This window comes from Fonsecaea pedrosoi (genome assembly GCF_000835455.1).
Source record: "Fonsecaea pedrosoi CBS 271.37 unplaced genomic scaffold supercont1.3, whole genome shotgun sequence".
Classification (NCBI taxonomy): Eukaryota; Fungi; Ascomycota; class Eurotiomycetes; order Chaetothyriales; family Herpotrichiellaceae; genus Fonsecaea; species Fonsecaea pedrosoi.
Genome location: NW_013550613.1, coordinates 3,845,426 through 3,867,913, shown reverse-complemented (window position 1 = coordinate 3,867,913; position 22,488 = coordinate 3,845,426). Strand labels below are relative to the sequence as shown.

The 22,488-nt window shown below is 53.1% G+C and overlaps 8 protein-coding genes across 8 annotated transcripts; 3 read left to right on the top strand and 5 right to left on the bottom strand.

The window, feature by feature from the left end:
- Positions 1-493: 493 nt before the first annotated feature.
- On the top strand, positions 494-4,362 carry Z517_05323 (uncharacterized protein; the record flags this gene model as incomplete). Its single annotated transcript, XM_013430650.1, has 7 exons — positions 494-592; positions 649-944; positions 996-1,732; positions 2,545-2,615; positions 2,850-3,095; positions 3,186-4,071; positions 4,205-4,362. 7 exons carry the CDS (start codon positions 494-496, stop codon positions 4,360-4,362), a joined length of 2,493 nt encoding a protein of 830 aa, XP_013286104.1.
- A 2,890-nt stretch (positions 4,363-7,252) lies between these two features.
- Positions 7,253-7,816, top strand: Z517_05322 (uncharacterized protein; the record flags this gene model as incomplete). Its single annotated transcript, XM_013430649.1, has 1 exon — positions 7,253-7,816. The coding sequence occupies one exon, from the start codon at positions 7,253-7,255 to the stop codon at positions 7,814-7,816; it is 564 nt and encodes a 187-aa protein (XP_013286103.1).
- An 802-nt stretch (positions 7,817-8,618) lies between these two features.
- Positions 8,619-11,117, top strand: Z517_05321 (uncharacterized protein; the record flags this gene model as incomplete). Its single annotated transcript, XM_013430648.1, has 1 exon — positions 8,619-11,117. The coding sequence occupies one exon, from the start codon at positions 8,619-8,621 to the stop codon at positions 11,115-11,117; it is 2,499 nt and encodes an 832-aa protein (XP_013286102.1).
- A 193-nt stretch (positions 11,118-11,310) lies between these two features.
- Positions 11,311-13,639, bottom strand: Z517_05320 (uncharacterized protein; the record flags this gene model as incomplete). Its single annotated transcript, XM_013430647.1, has 5 exons — positions 11,311-11,646; positions 11,823-12,544; positions 12,656-13,225; positions 13,281-13,424; positions 13,534-13,639. The coding sequence occupies 5 exons, from the start codon at positions 13,637-13,639 to the stop codon at positions 11,311-11,313; spliced, it is 1,878 nt and encodes a 625-aa protein (XP_013286101.1).
- Positions 13,640-13,959: 320 nt separating this feature from the next.
- Z517_05319 (uncharacterized protein) lies at positions 13,960-14,877 on the bottom strand (the record flags this gene model as incomplete). Its single annotated transcript, XM_013430646.1, has 2 exons — positions 13,960-14,017; positions 14,090-14,877. The coding sequence occupies 2 exons, from the start codon at positions 14,875-14,877 to the stop codon at positions 13,960-13,962; spliced, it is 846 nt and encodes a 281-aa protein (XP_013286100.1).
- Positions 14,878-16,534: 1,657 nt separating this feature from the next.
- Positions 16,535-18,070, bottom strand: Z517_05318 (uncharacterized protein; the record flags this gene model as incomplete). The annotated part of the gene is made up of 2 exons (XM_013430645.1): positions 16,535-17,583; positions 17,650-18,070. The coding sequence occupies 2 exons, from the start codon at positions 18,068-18,070 to the stop codon at positions 16,535-16,537; spliced, it is 1,470 nt and encodes a 489-aa protein (XP_013286099.1).
- Positions 18,071-18,437: 367 nt separating this feature from the next.
- On the bottom strand, positions 18,438-19,684 carry Z517_05317 (uncharacterized protein; the record flags this gene model as incomplete). The annotated part of the gene is made up of 2 exons (XM_013430644.1): positions 18,438-18,764; positions 18,845-19,684. 2 exons carry the CDS (start codon positions 19,682-19,684, stop codon positions 18,438-18,440), a joined length of 1,167 nt encoding a protein of 388 aa, XP_013286098.1.
- A 997-nt stretch (positions 19,685-20,681) lies between these two features.
- Z517_05316 (uncharacterized protein) lies at positions 20,682-22,301 on the bottom strand (the record flags this gene model as incomplete). The annotated part of the gene is made up of 5 exons (XM_013430643.1): positions 20,682-20,833; positions 21,151-21,316; positions 21,378-21,688; positions 21,739-22,085; positions 22,138-22,301. The coding sequence occupies 5 exons, from the start codon at positions 22,299-22,301 to the stop codon at positions 20,682-20,684; spliced, it is 1,140 nt and encodes a 379-aa protein (XP_013286097.1).
- Between the last annotated feature and the right edge of the window lie 187 nt (positions 22,302-22,488).

The following is a 22,488-nucleotide window of genomic DNA, read 5'->3' as shown; positions in this document are numbered from 1 at the left end:
TCTCCACTATGTATTCCGAAAATGTATTGGATAATAACCCAAACTTGGGCAATTTCCAATTGACCGAAGCTCTTGGGAGCCGCGACACTCAAACAGGACTGTCTTCCAAAGTGGAGGATTCTATTACAAGGCCAACAGTGGCAGAATGCTAGGGAGTTGATTGAATGCTGGAAGTTGGATGGGCTGCTAAGCTTGCAGGTTCCTCCATGGAACAAGCCCGGAACCGGCTCCGCTGGATCTTTGCTACCGAGGCTATCAACTTCAGTGGCATGTCCTTCAGTTGGTTTGCCGAAGGAGCACTAAACCATACACGCCAAATGCGGCTTGAGGCTATCCGAAACGTTGTCCCTTGAAATTGTCATGGATTAGCCTTTTGATCCAAAAATTCTGAGGTCGATTGTTGTAGAAATCAAAATCGCTTCCCAGCAGACTCGTCGGCGCAGTTCATCACTGGAGAAGTGAAGGCATTCCTACGCACGCGGCAACCGATCAGATGGCGGGACCGGTCCGGCTGCCCATCAACCTCGATGCACTGCAAGACTATCTGCAGACATGCGTGCCAGATATCAAGACTCCCTTGAGTATCAAACAAGTGAGTTGCTTTTTGCACCTCTAGCCATCACTCACATTAACGATATGCTCTGAAAGTTTGGGGACGGACAATCGAATCCAACATACCAACTAACCGGCGCCGATGGAAATCGATACGTTCTGAGAAAAAAGCCTCCGGGAGCACTGTTATCGCAAACAGCACACAATATCGAGCGTGAATACCGAGTCCTTCGAGCTCTAGAGAAAACCGACGTCCCCGTCCCCAAGGTGTATTGCCTCTGCACTGATCCCGCCATCATCGGAACGATTTTCTACGTCATGGAGTTTTTGGACGGCAGGATCTTTACCCAGCAGTCCCTGCCAGGAGTCAGTCCATCGGAGAGGACAAGCATGTAGGATCTCCAGAAGTGGTACATTCGGGACTCCCCGACTAACTTCATCAGGTGGCGGTCAGCCATGGAAACGCTTGCCAGGATCCATGGCGTCGATTATAAAGGGTTGGGCCTGGGAAGCCTTGAAAAGCCCGACAAGTTTTATGTCCGCCAGATCCGAACGTTCACATCACTCTCGATACAACAAGCACAGGCAACGGACAAAGAAACTGGTGTCCCCGTCGCCAAGGTCCCTCACTTGAACGAAATGACCGAGGCATTTCAGGATGTGCGATATCAACCAGAAGATCGCAAAACCCTCATTCACGGTGACTATATGATGCATAATCTGATATTCCACAAAACGGAGCCACGCGTCATTGGTGTCTTGGACTGGGAAATGACTACAGTTGGCCATCCACTGGCGGACTTGGTGAATGTGACGGCTCCGTTTGTGTCCGCCACTGCATCGACTCACGTCGGCGCGAACAAGGACTCGGCGGCCTTCAAACCGGGAGCGACACCAGGACTCCCAGCCAGACAGCAATGTGTGGCATGGTATGCTCGGGTGACAGGATGGGATCCTTCAGAAGATCTGGCATGGGGAGATGCCTTCTCAGCCTTCCGGACTGCGGTCGTGATGCAAGGCATAGCGGCCAGATACGCATTAAGACAGAACAGCAGTGCGAGGGCATCCGAGTTTGGCCCCCAGGTAGTACCCAATTCACGCTGGGCATGGGAGTTGGTGTTGCGCTTCAAAACTCAGCAAGGGAAGCGCACACCATCATCCGGAAAACGTGGCACACCGAGTTCAGGGAAATTATAGCGCTCGAGGAGTCATGAGTACACACAGCCAACTAACTCGGCCACTTATCATGGGATGCTCGGTCACGGGGAGGTCAATCTAGGGGACGCTAGCTGAGGAAGAACACCTGCCTGGTATTCTTTCTCATTCACAATTGCAGGAGTAGCAAGCATCAGGTCCCCTGATTTGTACCTTTTTGTTTGTCCCTGAAAGAGAATGAGAAAATAATAATTTGTCTCATTACAGGGTGCCTGAACTCACGCGAAAACTTGAATTGGGTTGGCTGACCCCAAAGTTGATCGATCACTTCAAGTTCAAATTTGGTAGCCCTGTCAAGAAGTGCCTTTGTGACATAGAGCCTCAGCCCGAGGGTATTACCATCTCCTCGGGTAGATTTTCCTCCGCCCCATGCATTGGGTTCATGTGGGACGATGGCTCAGTTCCGCCGCCGAGGGCTGCCACTCATGCATGTTATTTGCCTTCCTAACCGCCCCTTTTCAAAACGCTAAGGTCTATGATTCACGGATTAGGAACAGCTCTCCTATGTGTCTCAATGATCCAGGATCGTTCAGCCTTCCGGAGTCGAGTACTGAAGGACATTGGACCGAGGCCCATGCAGCTCCATTCTCCTTGGATTGGGAAAATCGCTGAACCCACAACTATTCGGCGTCTAATAACCTGATCTTCACTTCTTTCCCCTTGAGCACATCGCCCAGTAGAAAGTTGTTCATTGACAAGATCTGTTCTTGATCGCAGAAATATTATAGCTTGTTCGTCGTTGCCCTGCCTCATAACCTGCAATTTGTCAACCGAGAGAAGTGACGGGAGAGATCCTCGATGTCTACCTCTGCATCTCAGAACATCCCACCCATTGCCCTCCCATTTGTGTCGGAACGGGCGAAAAAGCTTTTGGATGTGGTATAGACCCCCGTTTGATTTTGGAATCCGAGGTCCTGTTAACTATTAGCGACTATATTTGTTATCTTTGAGGGGCAGTCATCGAAACGACAATTGCGCATCCCACAGCTTGATCCTTTTTTTCCCTGCCCCCATCTATTCATCCGCCGCTCAATCTAGAAACGGAATTTGGCTGGGACACGTTGCCTAACCCGTCTTGACAGGTCGAAAAATTCGTACACGAAGAATGCATACCGGCGGATCCGGTCTTTCTCGCCCAGATTGGGACCGGCAACGGCCGCTGGCATGGTCACCCGTCCATCATAGATGAATTGAAGAAAAAAGCTCGTGCCCTGGGCATGTGGAACATGTTTCTTCCCAAAAATCATTACAAGGACGGCCCGCAATTCACGAATCTCGAATACGCCTTGATGGCCGAGTATCTGGGCAAAAGTAGCATAGCAAGTGAGGTACGTAATTTTTTTCTTTCTTCCTGGATTGAAATCCGTGCCTCCTAAATGGCAAGAGAGTGTGAAAAACTTACAAAGGCCCCCTCCCAGGCATGTAACTGCTCCCCACCCGATACTGGCAACATGGAAGTCCTCGCGCGTTACGGCTCGCCCGCTCAAAAGAATCAATGGCTCAAGCCTCTGATGGAGGGCCAAATTCGGTCTGCCTTCCTAATGACCGAGCCTGACATTGCCTCTTCCGACGGCAGTAATATTCAACTACGTATAGAACGCCATGGCGACCACTACCTTTTGAATGGATCCAAGACGTGGGCGTCCGGCACCGGCGATGAGCGCTGTAAGATTTATCTCGTCATGGGCAAATCGAATCCGGACCACCCGGATCCGTATCGGCGACAATCTATCATACTAGTTCCGTCAGACACGCCTGGGATGAAGATACACCGGATGCTCAGCGTATATGGGTATGACGACGCGCCTCACGGCCACGGCCAGATCACCTTCACTAACGTCAAGGTGCCGCTCGACGCACTTGTCTTGGGCGAAGGCCGCGGCTTCGAAATTATGCAAGGTCGCCTAGGTCCAGGTCGAATTCACCACGCCATGCGCGCCATAGGCGCCGCTGAGTATGCACTGGAGTGGCTGATCAACCGTCTAAATGACGAGCGCAAGAAGCCATTTGGCAAACAACTCTCGGAGCATGGCGTCCTGTTAGAATGGGTCGCCAAATCGCGCATCGAGATCGATGCTTCACGGCTCGTCGTCCTCAACGCCGCGATCAAGATTGACCAGATGGACGCCAAATTTGCGCTCAAGGAGATTGCAGAAGCAAAAATCAAGGTGCCTCAGGTCGCGCTTGAGGTGGTGGACCGAGCAATTCAAGTACACGGTGCGGTGGGTGTGGGCCAGGACACCCCACTGGCGAGTATGTGGGCGCACCTGAGGACCTTGCGGATTGCAGATGGGCCAGACGAAGGTTCGTATTTTACTCTCTCTCTCTCTCTCTCTCTCTTTCTCTCTCTCTCTCTCTCTCTATCTCTCTCAAAATAAACTTGAACATTCTTCTCGACGTTCCTGAGAATGAGGCTAATTTTGGTCTGTGTGCCTAGCTCATCTACACCAACTCGGCCGTCGGGAGAACAAACAGCGCAAGGACGAGGTCAAGAGACGCCTAGCCCAGCAGCTGGCAAAGACCGAGTTCCTCTTCCAATCCATGGGCGTGGACCGCAACGAGTTGGGTAACGCCAAGTTCAACGCGAAGTTGTAGGGTTCGCCGTAGCTAGTTACTTGTCTATGAGCTCGGTATGAGCCTTGCGAGGGGGAGATGTGTCTGGGGGATCAAAACAATTTGCTTGAAGGAAGAAGTGGGGATGAAGACGTGGGAAGCGCGAATGCGGCAATAATCAGAATGGGATGCACGCTCACAGGCAGCATCATATCCGATATATCCATAACAATTTAGCAGAGAATGAGATTTCAAGGGGGCCCCCGAGAGGTTTGCCCTGAATAGGGACCCTGGATTTCAACGGTTGGCAGCCGTCGTCAGAAGATATCGGTACTTGACCTCGTCCGCATCAGTCAGTACCTTCAGCCAACAAACTGTGGCTCCATAGGTTAGCTATTTTGTGGGGGGGCCTCGATAGAAGTAGACGTGTAGTCTCTTAGGACCATAGTCCCTGGAGACTATAGTCTAAGGTGTCGCAGGGACTATAGTCCTGACCAAGTCCCGACCTATGTACACTTCGAAACTACGCGAGCTAATTGGTCGGAATTGCGTTATTCTGTAGCTCTTCGTCCTCGAGAAGTTACTAACCTATTACTTACTAGCCTGCTATTTCGCGAGCATAGACGCTAAAGTATAAAGAACACTAGTGCTTACTATAATAGGTATATTAGTTAATTAGTAAGGACTATAGTCGAGACTAAAGACTATAGTCCCAATGCCTGAGACTGGGGACTGGGACGAGTTATAGACTGGTTGGCAACAATGTTGTCGAGGGTACCTGGCCAACTTGTTTGCGGCCAGCCAGCCGCTGATACGATTGGGTGTTTTCTTTCAACTCAAAGTTCCAGATCATCATGACCAATATGGTGCGCAGATGCAGATATGCGAATCGCCGGCCGTAAGCACCAGCCCCGCATACCCAGGCCGAGACTCCAGATGCGGGGCCGGCCTGGGCGTCGTAAGTATCCTCGCCTTTCGTTGTCTGACACGAGCCAGCGTTCAGGCCGGAAAGTGTTCACGTCCGGCGCGTCCGGCGTCCATTGGCCCACCTGGTTCTTCCCCTCCAGGCTCGACCTGCTGCGCATCGCGTCGTCGACGGGCAACAGAGGAGGGGAAAGTAGCCAGGACCGAGGTGCATGAAGAAGAAGTCAATGCCCTTGGGGGGGGTGCTGTGGCCTAGCAGCGTCGTGTCGACAGTCGTCGGGTGGATTGAGTCGTTGAAGATCTGAGCCGTGCGATTCGCCTCCTCGGTCGTGGCGTCAAGGCAAGAGATCTGGATTTTGATGATTTCCTCCATAAAATGGTTACGCTGTTCTGCGGCCGCTACGCTGTAGGCTTCTCGGAGGCGAGCTCGGAGTTTGCTTTGTAGGCCCCTGGCAAAGCGACAAGTACTTGATGGTCCATGCGAGTGTCATCGAAGTTGTGTCTAGACCTCTGACTATGAAGCCCATGAGCTGGAGTCATGTCAATACTCGGGGCAGCAAAATTCCACGATGGACACGTACCCCGTCCTTGATGGTGCGAGATTGGTAATCCGGGCCGGGACCCTCTTTCTTTGCCGCCGCAGTCTCTCGCTGCAAAAATCTCGTCAAACGCGCTCGTCCGTTTGGATCTGTTTGAGGACAGCTTCCGGATTGCTGCCTCGATGAAATCGGGAGGGTGAAAAGGGACAGCCTTGTCGGTTTTCGCCTCGACAACCGGGGGTACGGTAAAACTGTGCTATGATTCTTGACCGGACTTTTGCTGGCCGAGCATCTCGGCAACGGGGCTGAGATATTGAACCTGCCGACTGTGGTTGTCTCCATGACGCCGTGCAAGGAGTCATTTGCGGTACACCGTGAGAGGACTTGACAGGCCTTTGTTATGGCATGGCTGGAAAGTGCTGAAAATATCGCCCATCGCCTCTCAGTCGGCGCCATCGGATCACCGCTAGATCTGCTTTGCCGACATTTATCAGAACACGTGTGATCCTTGCAAGCTATACGCAGCTACACCCGCCATCGGGCACCGGCCCCAGTGATTCACCTAGGTAGAGATAGGCACGACCGTCTATAGTGATCGGTATATCAGCTGTACTACCGTATCTATTAGGTAGCCTGGGCTAGTTTAATCATACTCTAACCTCGACCAAAAGTGGCAGCGTTAGTGTTACGGTGTGAAAGTGAGTGGTAACTACACTCGGACTAACTACATATACTTGTACGGTCAGAAGAAATATATATATTGAAGATAGACCCTCCTCGCCGCTTTTGCACGCTTCGATTCTTTCAAGGAATCCTCGATGCTGCGACCACCCTTTCGCTCGCGTTCGTGTATTTCACGCGCTGCACTTAGATTCCGATCTATGGGGTTCCGCCTTCTTCTCCTACTACTAGTCCCCTCCACGGGTAAAATCAATATTCACAGCGAAGTCTCTCTACGTCGCATGTTTAGCAGATACTACAAGCTCCCGTTGAGATTTACCACTGGCGACATACCTTGAGCTGGTCATGTAATTTAATGTTGCGCGGTTGAAATCGGAAATCTCCCTGGCATGGCCGTTCTAGATATCACCGCCGACCGCCGCGAAGGCGGGAGCCCGTGATTTTGCCAGATCAGGCCATTCTCAGGTTTGAAGACGCCAGCAAGCACTTGAAGGGGCATCCTTGAAATTCGGTCTCAAGCCTGTACAGGAGGTACTGAAGAAGTTTGCCATGCAGCTAACAATAACCCACCTCTCCGTGGCAGCGTCGCCCGCGAAGGACCCGGAAAGGCGTAGTAGCATTCCCGAATTCCTGCCACCCCGCTACCTCGGGATTGGTATTCTTGAAATGCACGTTTACGCCGACCAGAGAAAATGACGGTCCGTCACCGTGCCTCGCATAATACATTCTGGGCAGCATGTTAAATATTCTTCCCATCGACTTTTCCATGTTCAACTCGGGACGCAACCATGGACGGAAACCTTGAAGACGTGGAGTTCTTTCGCCAGATAGGTTGGTGCGAAGCCTACCTCGACCCTGCCCGCTACTCGAAAATTCCTGGCATCACACGCAAACCCAACGAGCATGCTCGGGCCAATACACTGTTTACGCGCACCCTACGGTCGTCGGATTCGATCAGAGCCACCGTGTCCCTCTCCGCCATACCTGCCAAGCCCAATGATCCCGTGACCGAGGCCGTCACACTGATCTCGCTGGGCTCGGACTTGAACGGCTGGAGCGACACAATACACGGTGGATTCTTGGCCGTCCTGTTGGATGAGTGCGCGGGCGTGCTCCTGGGCTTGAATGAAGGGTCTGGAAACGCGGAGCCTCCACGCGTCTACACGGCTTACATCAATATCTCGTACAAAAGACCCGTTCGAACCCCCCAAATCATCGTTGCAAAGGCCACGCTCCGCAGCAAGACGGGACGGAAGATGGTGGTCACGGTGGACATTCTCGACCCGGAAGGTACCGTCTTGTGCAGCGCAGAAACAATGTTCATAACGTCCAATGCAGCGGCAAATCTCTGAAGACTGGCCTGGCGTGCGTCACCTGGTCGGTGTTTGTCTGAGCACGTCGTTGGGCCTCGGTTCGGCTGGAGAGAAACCGCGGACCGCGGTGGTTGGTCTGCACTGCATGGGCTGATGCAGTTCGCCACATGTCGCAGATGGCCTGTGGAGTCTTCGAGCCACGACCTAGACATCCAGCTAGATTTATCTGAACGGCCATTCGCTGACATCGACTACTATTCAATATAGAAAGACATGCAGCCAATATCACACCACGGTGGATAGTATGAGAAACACCACCGATAGGGATTATCATTGTCCTGGGGATGATGGCCATTGTGAATTCGTCGAGCAACCACGCAACTTTACCAGCATACTGTACATAGGCAAGAAGACGGGTGCTTAGATCCACCCCAACCCACATCCTCGTGTCCATTAGTGACAGAGCGGGGGATGGGCGGCATACCACAGTGCAAGTATCTCGTTCCGCCGTGTCCGATCTTGCCTGGATAAATGGGTCCGAACTTACTTGGTCTAGTTAGCCCCGCAGGAGCACACCCCCTCCTTCCCCCACGCTTCCTCGCCTTTTGCCCTGGAGCCCCAGTTGCAGGGGCTTGGGGGCTTGTGGCTTGGACCAGGAATCGACAAGAGACTTGGTCGTCGTCCGCTTAGCTCCAGCAAGGCTCGAGCTTCGCGAGTCAGGGTCGCGTCAAGGTAGGGTTCACTCTCCCAAAATTTTCTTGTCCAAACCTTTGCTTCATCGAATCCGTTGTATCTTCTACAGCCGTGGCCTGGCGACGCGACAGGTGCCCAAAGCTTGGTGATGGCCAGTCATTCTCCTTCACTGCCACGGCAGTCACATTCGCCCGGACATGGACCATCCGCTCCTAGCCCGGGTCACAGAGGGGCAGCAGCGGCAAGACGAAGAGCGTCGAAAGCGTGCCACTCATGCCGTACACGCAAAGTCCGCTGCGACGTCGTTGACCATGGAGTGCCGTGCACAAATTGTCGCCTCGACCGTGTGGATTGCGTCGTCACCGGCTCCCGAAGGGGCAAAGCGACAAGGGCGACGAGGGAAGAACCCAGTCGCTACCGTTCGCCGCAGTCGTTTTCTGACCACGCCGACGACCTTCCGGTTGGTCTGACCTTTGAGAAGAGGTTCAACAGATGCAGCCAAGCAGAACCGTCGAACCTGTTGAGTAACTCCGGGACCGACCGTGTCATTTCTGGCGTGGAAGACCCCGATGCCATTGTGCCGCGTAAGTCCCTAGAGGAGCGTCCCAGCTTCGTCCCCTGCGGCCGCGAGTGCCTCGTAGCTGATGGCGTTGCAGATCAGCCCCAAGATGCTGAACACCACCGTCCAAACGACTTTGGCCAGATGAGCGAGGCCTCCCAACCAGCACTGTCAGCGCCACTCCTCAATCCCTTGCAAAACGATGACTGCTTTGTCCCGCCCGGACTCGAGCAAGCCTACGGTCTTCCTCGCTTCGTCCGTCCTCTGCCATCATGCATCGACGCCCATGGAGCTCAATTCCTCGCGCACAAGGGGGCTCTGACGGTCCCCGACGCCAGTCTGCGGAACGAACTCCTGCGCAGTTACGTCCAATACGTGCATCCATTTATGCCCATACTGGACCTGAGGCAGTTTCTTACACCCATCGCGCGAAACGACGGCTTCGCCCAGATCAGTTTATTGACCCTTCAGGCGGTCATGTTCGCTGGCAGCACGTTTGTCGATCTCCGATTCCTTCAGAACCACGGATACAATGATCGACGGGAGGCACGCAAGGCCTTCTACACCTCGGCGCGCATGCTCTACGACTTTGACTACGAGTCGGACGATGCTGCGGTTCTGCAAGCCGTGCTCCTTCTGACCTACTGGTATGAGTCGCCCGAGGATCGAAAGCACACGTGGTATTGGATGGGCATCAGCGTATCCGTTGCCTATACCATGGGCCTCAACCGCCGCCACGCGCACGCGAATCGGGATCGCGAGACACAAAGACTCTTCAAGCGGCTGTGGTGGGCTTGCCACATTCGGGACCGACTGATCGCATTGGGCATGCGCCGCCCCGCGTGGATCAAACTCGAAGACCATGATACACCGATGTTGGAAAGAGATGACTTCGACACGGAGCCATTGCCGAACGAGCTGTTTACCTTGCTCGGTGGCGCGCCGAGCGTGCTGGATTGTGTCTCCCGGCCTGATCTCGTCTACTCGTGCATCGATCTGGCAAAGTTGACCGTCTGTATCGGCCACATTCTGGTCACGCAGTACTCTCTCGTGACCGAAAGTGCAGGCGGAACTGCGGGCGGAAGCATGATGTTGAGCCCACAGCGGTCGACCCTACAAATGTCCGAGGCCACCCGGTGTGAGGAGCGGCTGAGGCAGTGGGAGCAAGAGTTGCACCCTGAAGCTCGGTACAACGTCGTCGGGGCTTACCAGTACGGCGGATTGCCGGTTGACCCGGTCATCAACGTCCACCGGGCGCTCCTGCGAATGGTGTATCTGACGACGCTGTCCGCACTGTACAGACCCCAAGTCTTCCGTCCCAAGAAGCTGCAAAGGGCGAGGCCTTCCAAATCCGGAATCTCGGCCCGGCAGATCCTGAGGCAGGCGGCAAACGAGATCACGGATATCATCGCGGATTTGCAAGCCCAGGATCAGATCCGCTTCCTGTCTACCAGTGGTGTCATGGTCCTGTCTCCCACCGTGATCACACTGTTGCTGGACATCAACTCTCCGGACCACGACAAGCGAAACGCCAGCATCGCCCGCTTTTACCGGTGCATGCAGGTTCTGCACAGATTGCGCGAAATCTACGCCTCAGCAGACTCGGCAATCTCGTTTCTCGAGGCCGCCATCCAAAAGGCTCACGTGCAGATCCCATCCGGGAAAGCAGATCGCCCGTTTTCCTCGCGCGAGCATTCTGCCGCCGGCGTCGTTCACGCATCATCGGAGAATCGGACATTCTTGGCCACTGACGGCTCTTTGAATGACATGGCGGCGGCCCAGAATCAGCCGACTACGCTGTTGGACACGGTCGACAAGGACTATCCCCAAGTCTATCGGCAGACCGACCAGATGGAAGGACCTTTGAACGACGCAATGACCATGAGTCTGCATGACCCCATGGGTGGCGGGGCGTCGATTAGTGATGACATGCAAGAAAGTAACCAGTTCTCTTCACTCGGAGAAGGCGAAAACAACTCGGACAAGGATGAGAATTGGTATTTAGTGGATGCCTTGTTCAATTTCGAGGGAAATACTAGCCTGCACGGGTTTGACGGCGGCTTCGGCACCGGTCTTGAAATCTCATAGGCATTGATTTTGCGCGGAGGCGCTTGCGTCACAGTTAGACGGTGTATCCAGCCAATCTGTCGGCTGTCAAACGAAGTGTGTGCTGCGCTCCCCCGTCTGCCTGGGGCAGGAATTTAGATCCAAGGCGACCCTTTGCCCCTCTTTGCCTTCCGAGTCGGTCGTCGACACGGCAACTCTCAGCTGGCTTCTTGAGCTAGAGCTTCGTCCTTCCCGTGCCGTCACTCTTTGCCTGCGCTCTCAGCTCCCGCCTCAGGATCTTGCCGCTGGCACTCTTGGGGATGCTAGACACAAAGACGACACCACCTCTGAGCTGCTTGTGCTTGGCCAACTTGTTCTTGACCAGATCGGCGATCTGGGCGGCCGAGATTCTCGTCTCATCGGCAACCACGAAGGCTCGAGGCAACTCATTGCCGCTCCCATCCAATGCTGGTACGCCGATGACGGCGGCATCGGCAATCAGTGGGTGAGAAAGTAGCAAGGCTTCGAGCTCGGCGGGGGCCACTTGAAGACCCTTGTACTTGATGAGTTCCTAACATTGCCCACGCAAAATAGATGCCCCAAGTCAGTCAACCCGAAGCACTTCAGACTGTTATACCTTTCAAGACAAGGAGAGTGGAAGGAAGGAATTGGACGGGCGTTAGTTTTTTAGTTTTTTTTTTTTAAAAAAAAAAAAAAAAAAGAAAAGAAAAAGAAAAGACGGCTCACCTTCTTGCGGTCCACGACGTAGAACTTCTTGTCGCTCCTCACTCCAATATCGCCGGTCTTGAACCACCGGCTATCGCGCGTGAAAGCAGCGTTGGTTTCTTGATCACTGTGCCAGTAACCTCGAGTGACCATGGGACCTTGAAAGATGATTTCGCCCGGTTGCCCTTCCTCCACGTCCTGTTCGTCGTCATCGACTATGCGGACCCTGACGTTCGACATCAACGGCGAAATACTCCCAGTGTCGTCGACTTCGTCCCACGGCATGGATGTGACGGAACCCATCGACTCCGAGAGACCCCAGGTTTGCGAGAGATGGCATCCGAGCTTTTGCTGCGCCTGTCGCGAGAGTTCGGCCCCCATTGGCGCAGCACCAGATACGGCGTGCAACAGCGTCTTGAAGTGGTCGGTGACTTCGGGACTTTTGGCGATCATCAGATAGATCGGTGGCACCGTGAACAAAGCCGTGGTGCGGAACTGTCTGTTGTACTCTAAAAAGCCGGCAAAGTCGAATCTCTGCATCCAGTACACCGTGCCACCGGATACGATGGGGTTGACAAAATACCCCAAACACCCGGCCACATGTGCAGTCGGTAGGTGCGCAAGCGTGCGGTAGGCGAAATTGAACGAGGGATCTTTCAGCTTCCGCCTCTTCGCGTACTCCCGGATCGGGAGGCCCAAGAGAAGACCCTCGGAGACGAGGTTGGTGTGCGACACTTTGACGCCTAAAGATACACGCCGTCAGCGATCATCCAAAAAGGTATGAACCAGTGAAAACAGCCTGGCGCGAAAAGAAGATAGTTCCCCCTCCCCCTCCCCCCATTCACACTACACACCTTTTGGCACGCCGGTGGTCCCGCTGCTGTAGAGCAAGCAGATGATGCTTTCCTCCAGTTCTTTCTCATCGGTAATACGTTCCCACTCCAGCATCTGGTTGGGGTTCTCGTTTCCTCCGAGCAAGTTGGGCCCCTGGCCCGTGGCGTCGTGGAGTGTCCTTGCGCCCGCCTTGCTTTCCAAGACCAGGATTCTGTCCCGTCCTATGCCAACCTCTAAACAAGCCTTGACGGTGACTTCGAGACAGTCACTACTCGTGACGACCAGTTGGGCGTTGCCGTGCTTGAGCTGCCGTGCGAGCTCGATAGAACTATAACTCGGGCTTGCTGAGCTGTAGATGCCCCCGGCGGCGATCGTCCCGTAGAATAGCGCCGGCAGGAGGACCTGACCGGTGGAGACACAGAGGACAACGTCTTTGCCTCGTCCCCGAGCACCTATGCCATACTGAGATCGCAGGATGTGCGCGATTCGCTTCGTCCACGTCCGTGTCTGCGCCTTGGTGACCGAGTTGCTGGGATGGGCGGCCTCGACATGTAGCACCGCGGCATCGTCCCCCAAGCACCACGGTGATTCTGCACGCTCAGTGTCAGATGGCCCAGTTCGGGACGCGAACCAAGGGGTACCCACCAAAGAGTAATGTCAAAAGGTCGAGCGTTGGCAACACATAATCTTTTGCAGGCAGATAAGTGACCGGAGGCGTCGCCATCGCAGAGATGAATGGACGATGGTCGGTGGTGTCGATTATCGAACTCTCGACTTCGAGGTCACTGTCTAGAGGTGTCGATGTCGAAACCCCGATTTACATGGACCTCCGCAGCATAAGACGAAACCTCGTGTTTAACCCGTTTCAAGGGTAGAGAGACGCTATCGTCAAACTTACCGGCTTTCCCTCGTTTGGCAACGATGCCTGCGGACGAAGTGGATTCCGAGGCATACAGGGTCAAAGCCAGCGCAGTCCCATTCATCCCCGTTGCCGAGGGTGTCATTTCTCACCACCGTAACCGAAGTTAGATATGTACCTCGTATTGCGTTCGATTTGGCTTGAAATTCTCTGGTACGATATTCAAGCTTACTGTAGCCAATTTGCACCTCCCGCATTATTTTTTTTTCCCCTTTCCCTTTCGCATCTTACAGTTGGTGGTACACCAGCTTAAGAGTGATTGGACTAGCCACCGCCGTTGTACACATTTCTACTAGTGTTTGAAGTGAGACGCAGACTCTCAGGTGTTACGTACATTCACGTGGGCAGTTTGAATTGGCTTGTAGACAGCTATCATGTGTCTTACATGGGCTTAATTTTTTTTTTTTATTGAACCTGCTTAAGGAAGGCGTTGATGTTGTCGGCAACGACAAGTGCTATGATGCTGTTGGACTTGGTTTAGTGACCCTTCTTGGACTGTATACCGCCGACCGGGAAAAGGGGGGGGGGCACTTACGAATGGGGCGCAATCCTGAAAAGGTATGCACCGAACCCACGGTAAAATCGAAGGAACCCTTCGTTCCTCGCGACACTCAAGGCACAATGCCACATGCCTCTGTAGACGGGCGTCCCAGTCGCAGCATTTGCCCTTTGCAATCGGGTCTTCAGAAAGTCGAACGGCAGACTGAAAAAGGCGGCTGATATTCCGGCAATTGCCGAAGCACAAATTGTCTGTACCTGTGGGCTAAGCGTCGTGTGGGTTGACAGTTGGTATTTGGATTCCGAGAAAAATGCCAGCTGGCCGAAGTTGGTCGCCATGGCCCTTATCATGGTTGGGTAGGCGCCCGACCATAGAGCCAGCATCCCCTCGTTGCGAGAGATGCGAGCCAAGGTGTCGAAAGCTGAGCGGTAGTTCGCCCTGAGCTCTTTCGGCTGTAAGCCGTCGGACTGCATTCGTACGAGCGCAACCTCTGTAGGGTTCGCGACAAGAGCGGCCAACCCACCAGCAGCCAGTCCGGCCAATGCTCGGTGTTCGAAACCCATCTGCAATCCCTGCCGCTGGAGTCGTTGCTGCATCATGTCCTCGAAAGTGAAAAAGAGACCAAGTCGAGCGGTGCCGTACACGATTTGACGCAGTAAACCCGCCGAGAGCCCTTGATAGAGGTCAGTGACCTTGCCTTGGCTGACAATCGTCCTTGCTATAGACAACGCTGTAGGTCTCGGTCCTTTTCTGGCGCCCTCTCCTGCTAGTTGCAGGCGCACTTTGAGTAAATCAATCGGCTGAATGCAGACAGTGGCAACCATTCCGGAGGAGCCGCCAACGATAAACGGGAGAACTGCTGAAACCCATGGTGCCTGCTGAGCCTCTGTCGTTGCGGAGACTTGATCAGTTACGTGAGACATCAACTCTGGCGAAAGACAATGAACCGAGAATGCGGCACGAGAATAGGGAGCGGCGAATTGATTGTCGTCAACAGATTAGGCTTGACGCAAGACTCGACCATCACAAGCAAAATAGGTCCCAGCAGATGAGATGTCGCAAGAAGAGCGAATGACACCCCCAGCAAACGATGGGAGAGCAGCAAGAAAGCACGGGTCGGCCAAGGCGATACACGCAAGGCAAACAACTTAGCTGAATAGCGGGCCACCAGAATGTCTTGTCCCACAGACGCTGGCTATGGCACTGCCAAAATCTGAATTCGACAGCAATGTCTGTGGTTGGCGATCGGAGGAGAGCATGTCAACCTCCTTACGAGGTGACCTCGGTAAACTGCTTCGACTGGCCCGAACCAAGTCCTGATAGCCGGCACACCCATATCCAAGCCAGGCGCAGAGTTGCATGTTGAAAGCGGCCGGGGAACAAAAGAAATGCCCGATTGAGACGATCCGTGGATCGTTGACAACAAATCCTCATTGCGAAGGACGGTCACGTGCCACTTGGGCTGGTAGTCTGTGACCCAATGGAGGAACATGGTGAATTCTCCGAGACCATATACTATCGAATAATTATGTACAGGAGGGTTAGTGGTGCAGAACGAGCCTATTTTGGGCCACGGATACGGGCCTCGATACCCGGTGAGGGTAACTATGCCCTAAACGGCTCCAAGATATTATGTCCCTCGACCGCGCAAATTGCGGCAAAAGATCCCTTGGTCAGCCAGCGACCTTCAGGCACGCGGCATAACCCCCTCACCCGAGCTAGCTCAAGTACCGAGTATATCGGCACTGGGGAGAAGGCGGAGCCGGGTGTTATCCTGACCGGTAATGTCATGGTGACCCCTTGGAAGATGTCGAGGCCCCGGGAAATGCCATAATTCCACTGGAAGCCAACTTCCATGGCGGCGGACGATTTGAAGGCTTCAGAAGGATGGCCGAGGGAAGCCCAAAATAACACAGCAGTTTGATATTAGCGCAGGTCAACGGTTGACCCCAGCGGCACCGCAAAGACTAGGTTGGACGTTGGGAAGGACGGCGCCTCTGTATTTTGGCTGCAGCGGTTCAAATCCGCCAGGTCCCCAAAAGGACAAGCCACCTTTGATTCAAGCAGCGAGGACCAGATCAACATGTTTTCTGAACAACATTGAAAATCGATTGGAAAGCAAAGGCTGGCTGCTGATGAGAAGCTGTCGAAATTACTACGGACTTCCCCGAGTGCCCGACGTTCGACACAATACCGTGTTGACACTGCATGGCTCATCTGCCCAGTCGAGTATCTCGGAAATTCTGGTCAACATCGACATGTCTGCGCTGCAGCTTCGACGCTCTATTGCTTCCGCAAAGTGCATTTTGGTGACATCTCTCGTAAATGTCCGTGATGCTGACACTGGCCACCGAACCAAAGCTTCGCGACGATGGCGTCAAACCATTCCTCTGTGTTACGTGAACAATCTCTGGGACTGCAGCAGTGACTGGGGGTTTGGGGCTGTGACGATACCATGACATTCATTGTCAACAACAAATGTTAAGCATTCATGTTTATCAAGACCGTCTTGGGCTCGGTATATGCCCTGAGCGCATATTCACCCATCTCTCTGCCGATACCCGACTGTTTTCGTCCTCCGAAAGGGACCTGCATGTTCATGTAACTCACACAGTTGATGCCTACCACCCCCGAATCCACTTGTGCTGAAACCCGCATGGCTCTAGTGATATCGCGGGTAAAGACCCCAGACATCAGGCCATAGTCAGACTCGTTAGCCCAGCCAAGTACTTCCTCCTCCGTCTCAAACGTCCTGATCACGGCCACGGGACCGAAGACCTCATTCTTATAGATCTCCGCATCGGGTTGAGGGTTCAGAAACACTGTAGGTTCCATGAAGCAGCCGGTCTCTCCGTGCCGGACCCCGCCCACGACCAGCTCAGCTTGTGACTTTGCACGCTCAACCATATTCAGTACACGGTCGAATTGTCCTGCATCTACCAGTGGTCCTAGCTTGACCGAGAGATCTTGGGGGTCGCCTAGATCAGATGCTGCCGCTTTCATCCTCTCAATGTACTTTTCAACAAAGCGATCCGCAATGGATTTTTGGACGTAGATTCTCGTTGCGGCGACGCAGACTTGGCCGGACCGAGCCAGGATAGCATTCGTGGTCCAGGTAACGGCGTTCTCGAGGTTGCAGTCGTCGAAAACAAGCGCAGGGCTCTTGCCTCCAAGCTCAAGGGTGACGCGCTTGAGGTTACTCTGTGCTGCCGCCGTCTGAATTCTCTTGCCGGTGGACACACTGCCTGTAAAACTGATCTTGTTGATGCGGTTATGGCTCGCCAGTAAAGCACCGGTCTGTCCGTCTCCAGGGAGGACCTGGACGACGCCTTTAGGAAACCCAGCTTGTTCGAAGAGCGGGGCAATGGCAAGGGATCCCAGAGGTGTCTTTTCCGACGGCTTCACGATCATGACGTTTCCTGTAGCTAAACATGGTGCTAGCTTGAGCATCATGGTCGCCACGGGAGCGTTGAACGGATTGACAGCCGCACACACGCCCAACGGTTCATGACGAACGAGCTTAACAAATCCTGGGGTAGTGATCATGAATCAGCAAGATCGATATGGGAGGCAGGAAAACGTTCGTTGGGACGCACCATCGTCGGCAGGAAAATATTCTCCCCTGAGCTTATCTGTCCAACCGGCGTAGTAGAGGATACAGTTCTTGATGTAGTTTTTCTCTCTTGTAGGAATTAGAGACACTGGGTTCCCAGAAGTGAGGGAGTCGAGAGTGAGGATAGGCGTTAGTTTGTCTTCCACAAGTTCTGCCAGCTTGAGAAGACACTCCGTCCTCTGCATGGCAGAAAATTTGCTCCATTGCCCTCGAAATGCCGCCTCCGCGTAGGACACGGCCAAATCAACATCGGCAGCTCTTGCCACGGGGATGCCGTCCACGACCTTGGTGTTATCCTTGGGATTGAACAGAGTGTACGTTTCCGTGCTTTGTGCACTTACGTATTCTCCATTGAGGTAGAGTTTGGTAAAGTCGTTGGGGTTCAGTGATTCGGCGCTACCCATTTCGTACGAGGTTCGATAAGCACTTGGATATGCGTGACACTAAAGGTAGGCACGGTGTTGCATTGAAAAGGTCCTGCTGAGTCTCACTGACGCATGGACCTGGGCCGTAGACCATATTGGACGCGGGCCAGGTGCCGGGATCAAAATGTCCCAAAAAGCCCGAGGCTGACAACGCCAGCCTTGTGCATATAACCTCGGTTTCGGCAACCAATCTCTACCCAAATAAATGGACAGTACGAGGTACTATTGCTGGACAGACCAAACTTCATTAGAGTGTCTGTTATGCAAGACGGAAATTGAGACGCAGGCCATTGGTGTTTAATGAATGAAATCCACTCGCTTCCAGACTTTTCCGAACCAACAGGGGCTATGCCTCAGGCAGCTCCAAGCCTCGAATTTTCCGACCCTGTTTGTAGAGTCCATCTACCAGGAGGGGTCTGACGGTCTTGCCGTTGTAAGGTAGCTCGCTCAGAAAACCCCACCGAGCAGCCTCCTTCCATCCTTTCTCCTGCCAGTCATTCAGGCTGCCACGAGGGAAAAATTCGTAGACATCCAGCGCTGCTGGATCATGTGCGATCGTTACTAGAACTCGAGGATCGGCATCAAATTCCATCAAGCCAAGCACAGACTTCTCTGCCACGATTGGGTCCTTGTAGAAAGTAGCTGCATCCGTCGAGATGTGTGTGAACGGTTCCTGATACACAGCAGGCGCTCTGTCAACCTACAGTAACGCGGGGGTGGAGTTGGGAATACGGGGGGAGTGCATCCACATACCGACCGACCGTCCTCGCCATGAGGGTGAGATGACAGAAACCCTCCACACAAGCAAGGACGTGGCAGACGCCTGTCGAGCGCCGATCCTTCCGGGATAATGTCAGGAATTGGGATATATTTGGACGGTCTGATAGAGCCGGCAAAATGGCAGGTATCGGCTCCTAACAGCACGAACGTGTCCTGAGTTGTCCGAACCAGGCCAGCCATGTGTCCGACCGCATGTCCGGGTACGTCGAGAATGTAAAAGCTCCCATCGCCAAAGAAATCGTGGGCCTTAAACTGACCAATTTGCAGAGAGTCCGAGAAGCTGAGCTCCACAACCTCCCGGTCCTCAAAATCGGCCTCGTGAAACGGTGAGTCTTGTCTGGTAGGATAGCCGGGCATAAAAGCCTCCCGAAAACCAGGACCGACAACCATCTTGACGGACTTTGGCAATTTTGAGGGCGCTCCACAATGATCAAAATGCCAGTGGCTAAGCACAAATGTGTCGATGTTACAGATATCGACGTTGCCATTGGCAAGAATATCTTGCACGTCCTGCTCGATTTTCACCCCCTGCACATGACCTTGTATCAGGCCAGATATATGCGGCACATGATTTTGCCAATCAGCTCGAGCGCCCAAGTCAAACAAAAGCTCCGTTCCAAGCCTCTCGTGCTTGATATAGTAAGAGAACGTAGGAAGATTGATCCACTCGTAACCGGGAATTTTGGGCTCAACAAGGTAGTGGGGTGGTACCGTGATATCACAGGTCGTGTTGATGATTGAGACATGACAAATATCTGAGCCTCCAGGGAGATTCAAAGAGAGTATTCTCGAGGTATTCTGAGACTCTTCCATGTCGGTAGGTGTCGACATGAATCCTGGGTGGTTATGTGACTATCCACGACGGAGCCGTCACATATACAGTAGAAGGCGCAGGCGGGCTAGGCTAGGGCATTGGTCCGACCAGATTGTGTTCCAAGCGGTCTTAAAAGACTCCAAAGTTACCTCGGCCCCGATCGTGGTCTCGAAGTCATGAAGCGATGCATGGGGCCCTGGAGGGTACGCCAGGCGATGAGAGCGATAGGCGCTGTATGTTCCCACAAGGTGTTCTACCGTGCGAGCCATGCTGATCCAGAGATTCAGGCCGAAAAAGCCCTGGAATGAATGCTGAGGCGTTGTACCAATCCCAGAAAGGCATCTTTCGGACAGGCGCTCAGCGAGCGCGGCTCTGTCAACGAGCTGATACCGAGGTTACCAACCAAGATCGAAGCGGCTCGCGTCGTCGCCCAGACGGCCGCTGTCAAGGTCCTCCTCTGGCTCAAATGTGGGCCTGTGATAGGACTTTGCAGACATTGGATGGTCTAGATGAGGCTCACCAGCAACAACTGGGCAAATGAGAAGATGAGTACGCTAACGAAGTCCCCCAACGCAAGATTGAAGGGTCAGCCTGAGAAAAGCGCCAGCCTTGCTTCATGGCTGTTCGGCTCCGTACACGAGGCCCAACGTTACGCATACTGGCGCAATATGATCAGACACCATGGAATGCGACTGTTACTCCTTTCAAATTGTCATTGTCATGTTTCCAGTTTGAGGTTGAGCGAGCTTAAGCTGTACGATGTCGGAGTTAACAACATGGTCGATGCTGCCACGCCGCTTTCGCACAGTTCTATGTCATGATTGGACAGCTCGGGAGGCCGAGTTCCAGGTGCAGTCTCAGCGCGTTGTCCAATACCGGTGAGGCGAGAGTGGTCGCTCACTCGGCTCGCACGAGCTGGGGTGCGCAAGGGCGGCATGACCCTGATTCCTGATGCGGGGTGAGGCGCGAGCAGTTAAAAAACCGCGCCATGGCCGTTTAGAGCAAGATTATTCGCTCCCAGTAATACTCTGCACTGTAGTCGTCGTTGCCCTTGCCGCCGCCAATTAAAAAGCGTACAATCTCCGTGTAGCCATTCCTAGGTCGCATGAGAAAGGCAATAAAGAAACAAGTCGAGCTGGTCACAGTCTCTGATGTTATTTTGTCAACCCTCTGCTTTGTCTGGTGACCAACAATTCCTCAATTTGCGTGATGCTCATGAACATAACCAAGGATCCTTGAGCAGTTCTTGGGCCGTTGCACGATCCTCTGGCAACCACCGAAGCATTCTTCCAACGAACCGGAGAAACAATCTCTTGTCCTCGCCAGAAAGTGTAGTAATAGTACATTCCAGACCTATACCACAAGGCTTGCCGACTTTCCTGTCAATCAAGATCCCTTTTGAAGGAATTAGCAACACAATTTCACGGGTTTTATGGAGATCACGGGTTAGAATTATGGCGCTTACCTTCTGGTGTGAAAAACTGAGCGGTTGACTCTCCCCGGACGAGGAGCTGCTTAGGTGGTGGACCAAGGAACGATATCATCTCATTGAGATGTATATCGGGTGCGTAGCTATCAGTATCTGGGTCGAAAGCTTGAAAGAGCGATCGACCTTCCAATAAATCCCAGATCTGTCATTTAATTGATTAGCGAAACGAGCGTTGAAGGGGGGTTTCGTAAAAAAAACCATACCATTACACCAAGATTCCATATATCAGCGCTGTACGACCAGCCAGCACGTAGGATTACTTCAGGCGCCTGTAAGAGGTCAGGCTGGATCGGGTGGTTGAATGTGCCATCGAACGACGACCGAACGGCAAGTCCAAAATCTGCGATTTTAGGACGGCCAGGAGGACCCCTTAGATCTCCAAAGTTCCGATGAGCATATATACGTCGGTCGTCGTAAACTTTCGCTGGAGAAGGATGCCTTTGCTCCTCTTTAATGAGCTCGTTTATTATCTCTTCATCTTCAATCCCAAGTAAAATGTTGTCGGGCTTCAAATCTGAATAAATCAGCTTAATCCCCAGTCTTTAGAGTCTCAGATGAAGATACCTGTATGGATGATATGACACTGAGTGTGTAGGTAATCAAGGGCAGTCAATAGAAACTTGAGTAAGGGCTTGAGGAGATTGCCAGGGAGGCATCCGTTTTGAAGACGGCGTGCGAACGTAGACAGGGTCTCCCTCATCGGCACGTACACAAGACATAAGTGTACTCCAAACTGACTTTGGGCCTCGAACGAATCCAGAACGGTCCTTATATAACGTAAACCTTCGTGCGTCGGATTGGCCTTTGCAATCTGTGTAGACAGTGCCAGTTCAGAGGATGTGGAGTGATTATCTGTTACATCCCTCGTGAGAATTTTCAGAGTGACGAACCGATTCTTCTGGAACCTCCACCTAACGAAGATATTAGAATAGTCCGACCCGGCATTATTTTGGTCGATGTTACCTTGTGACATCCTGAGCAAGCCAAGTAGTGGATGACCCTCCGAATCCCAATTTCGCCAATACTTTGTATCTTTCGTGGAAAACCTGGCCGATTGACACAGGATAGTAGTTTTCTGGATGGTATCTTGGAAGGGTCTCCTCTTCTACAGGCTCAGTGAACGTCATCGTTAGCCTTCGTCTTGGAGCCAACATTGCAGCCAGCCCGAAAACAGAGCGAGGAGAACACCGCGAATAGAACTTGGAAGTCGCGAGCATGTCTAGCCATCGAGGGGGGTTTTGATTGGGCGAAAGAGGGTTGCGAGACAATAAAGCTTTCACTTCGGTCCATGTTTATGTACAAAGATGGGACGGG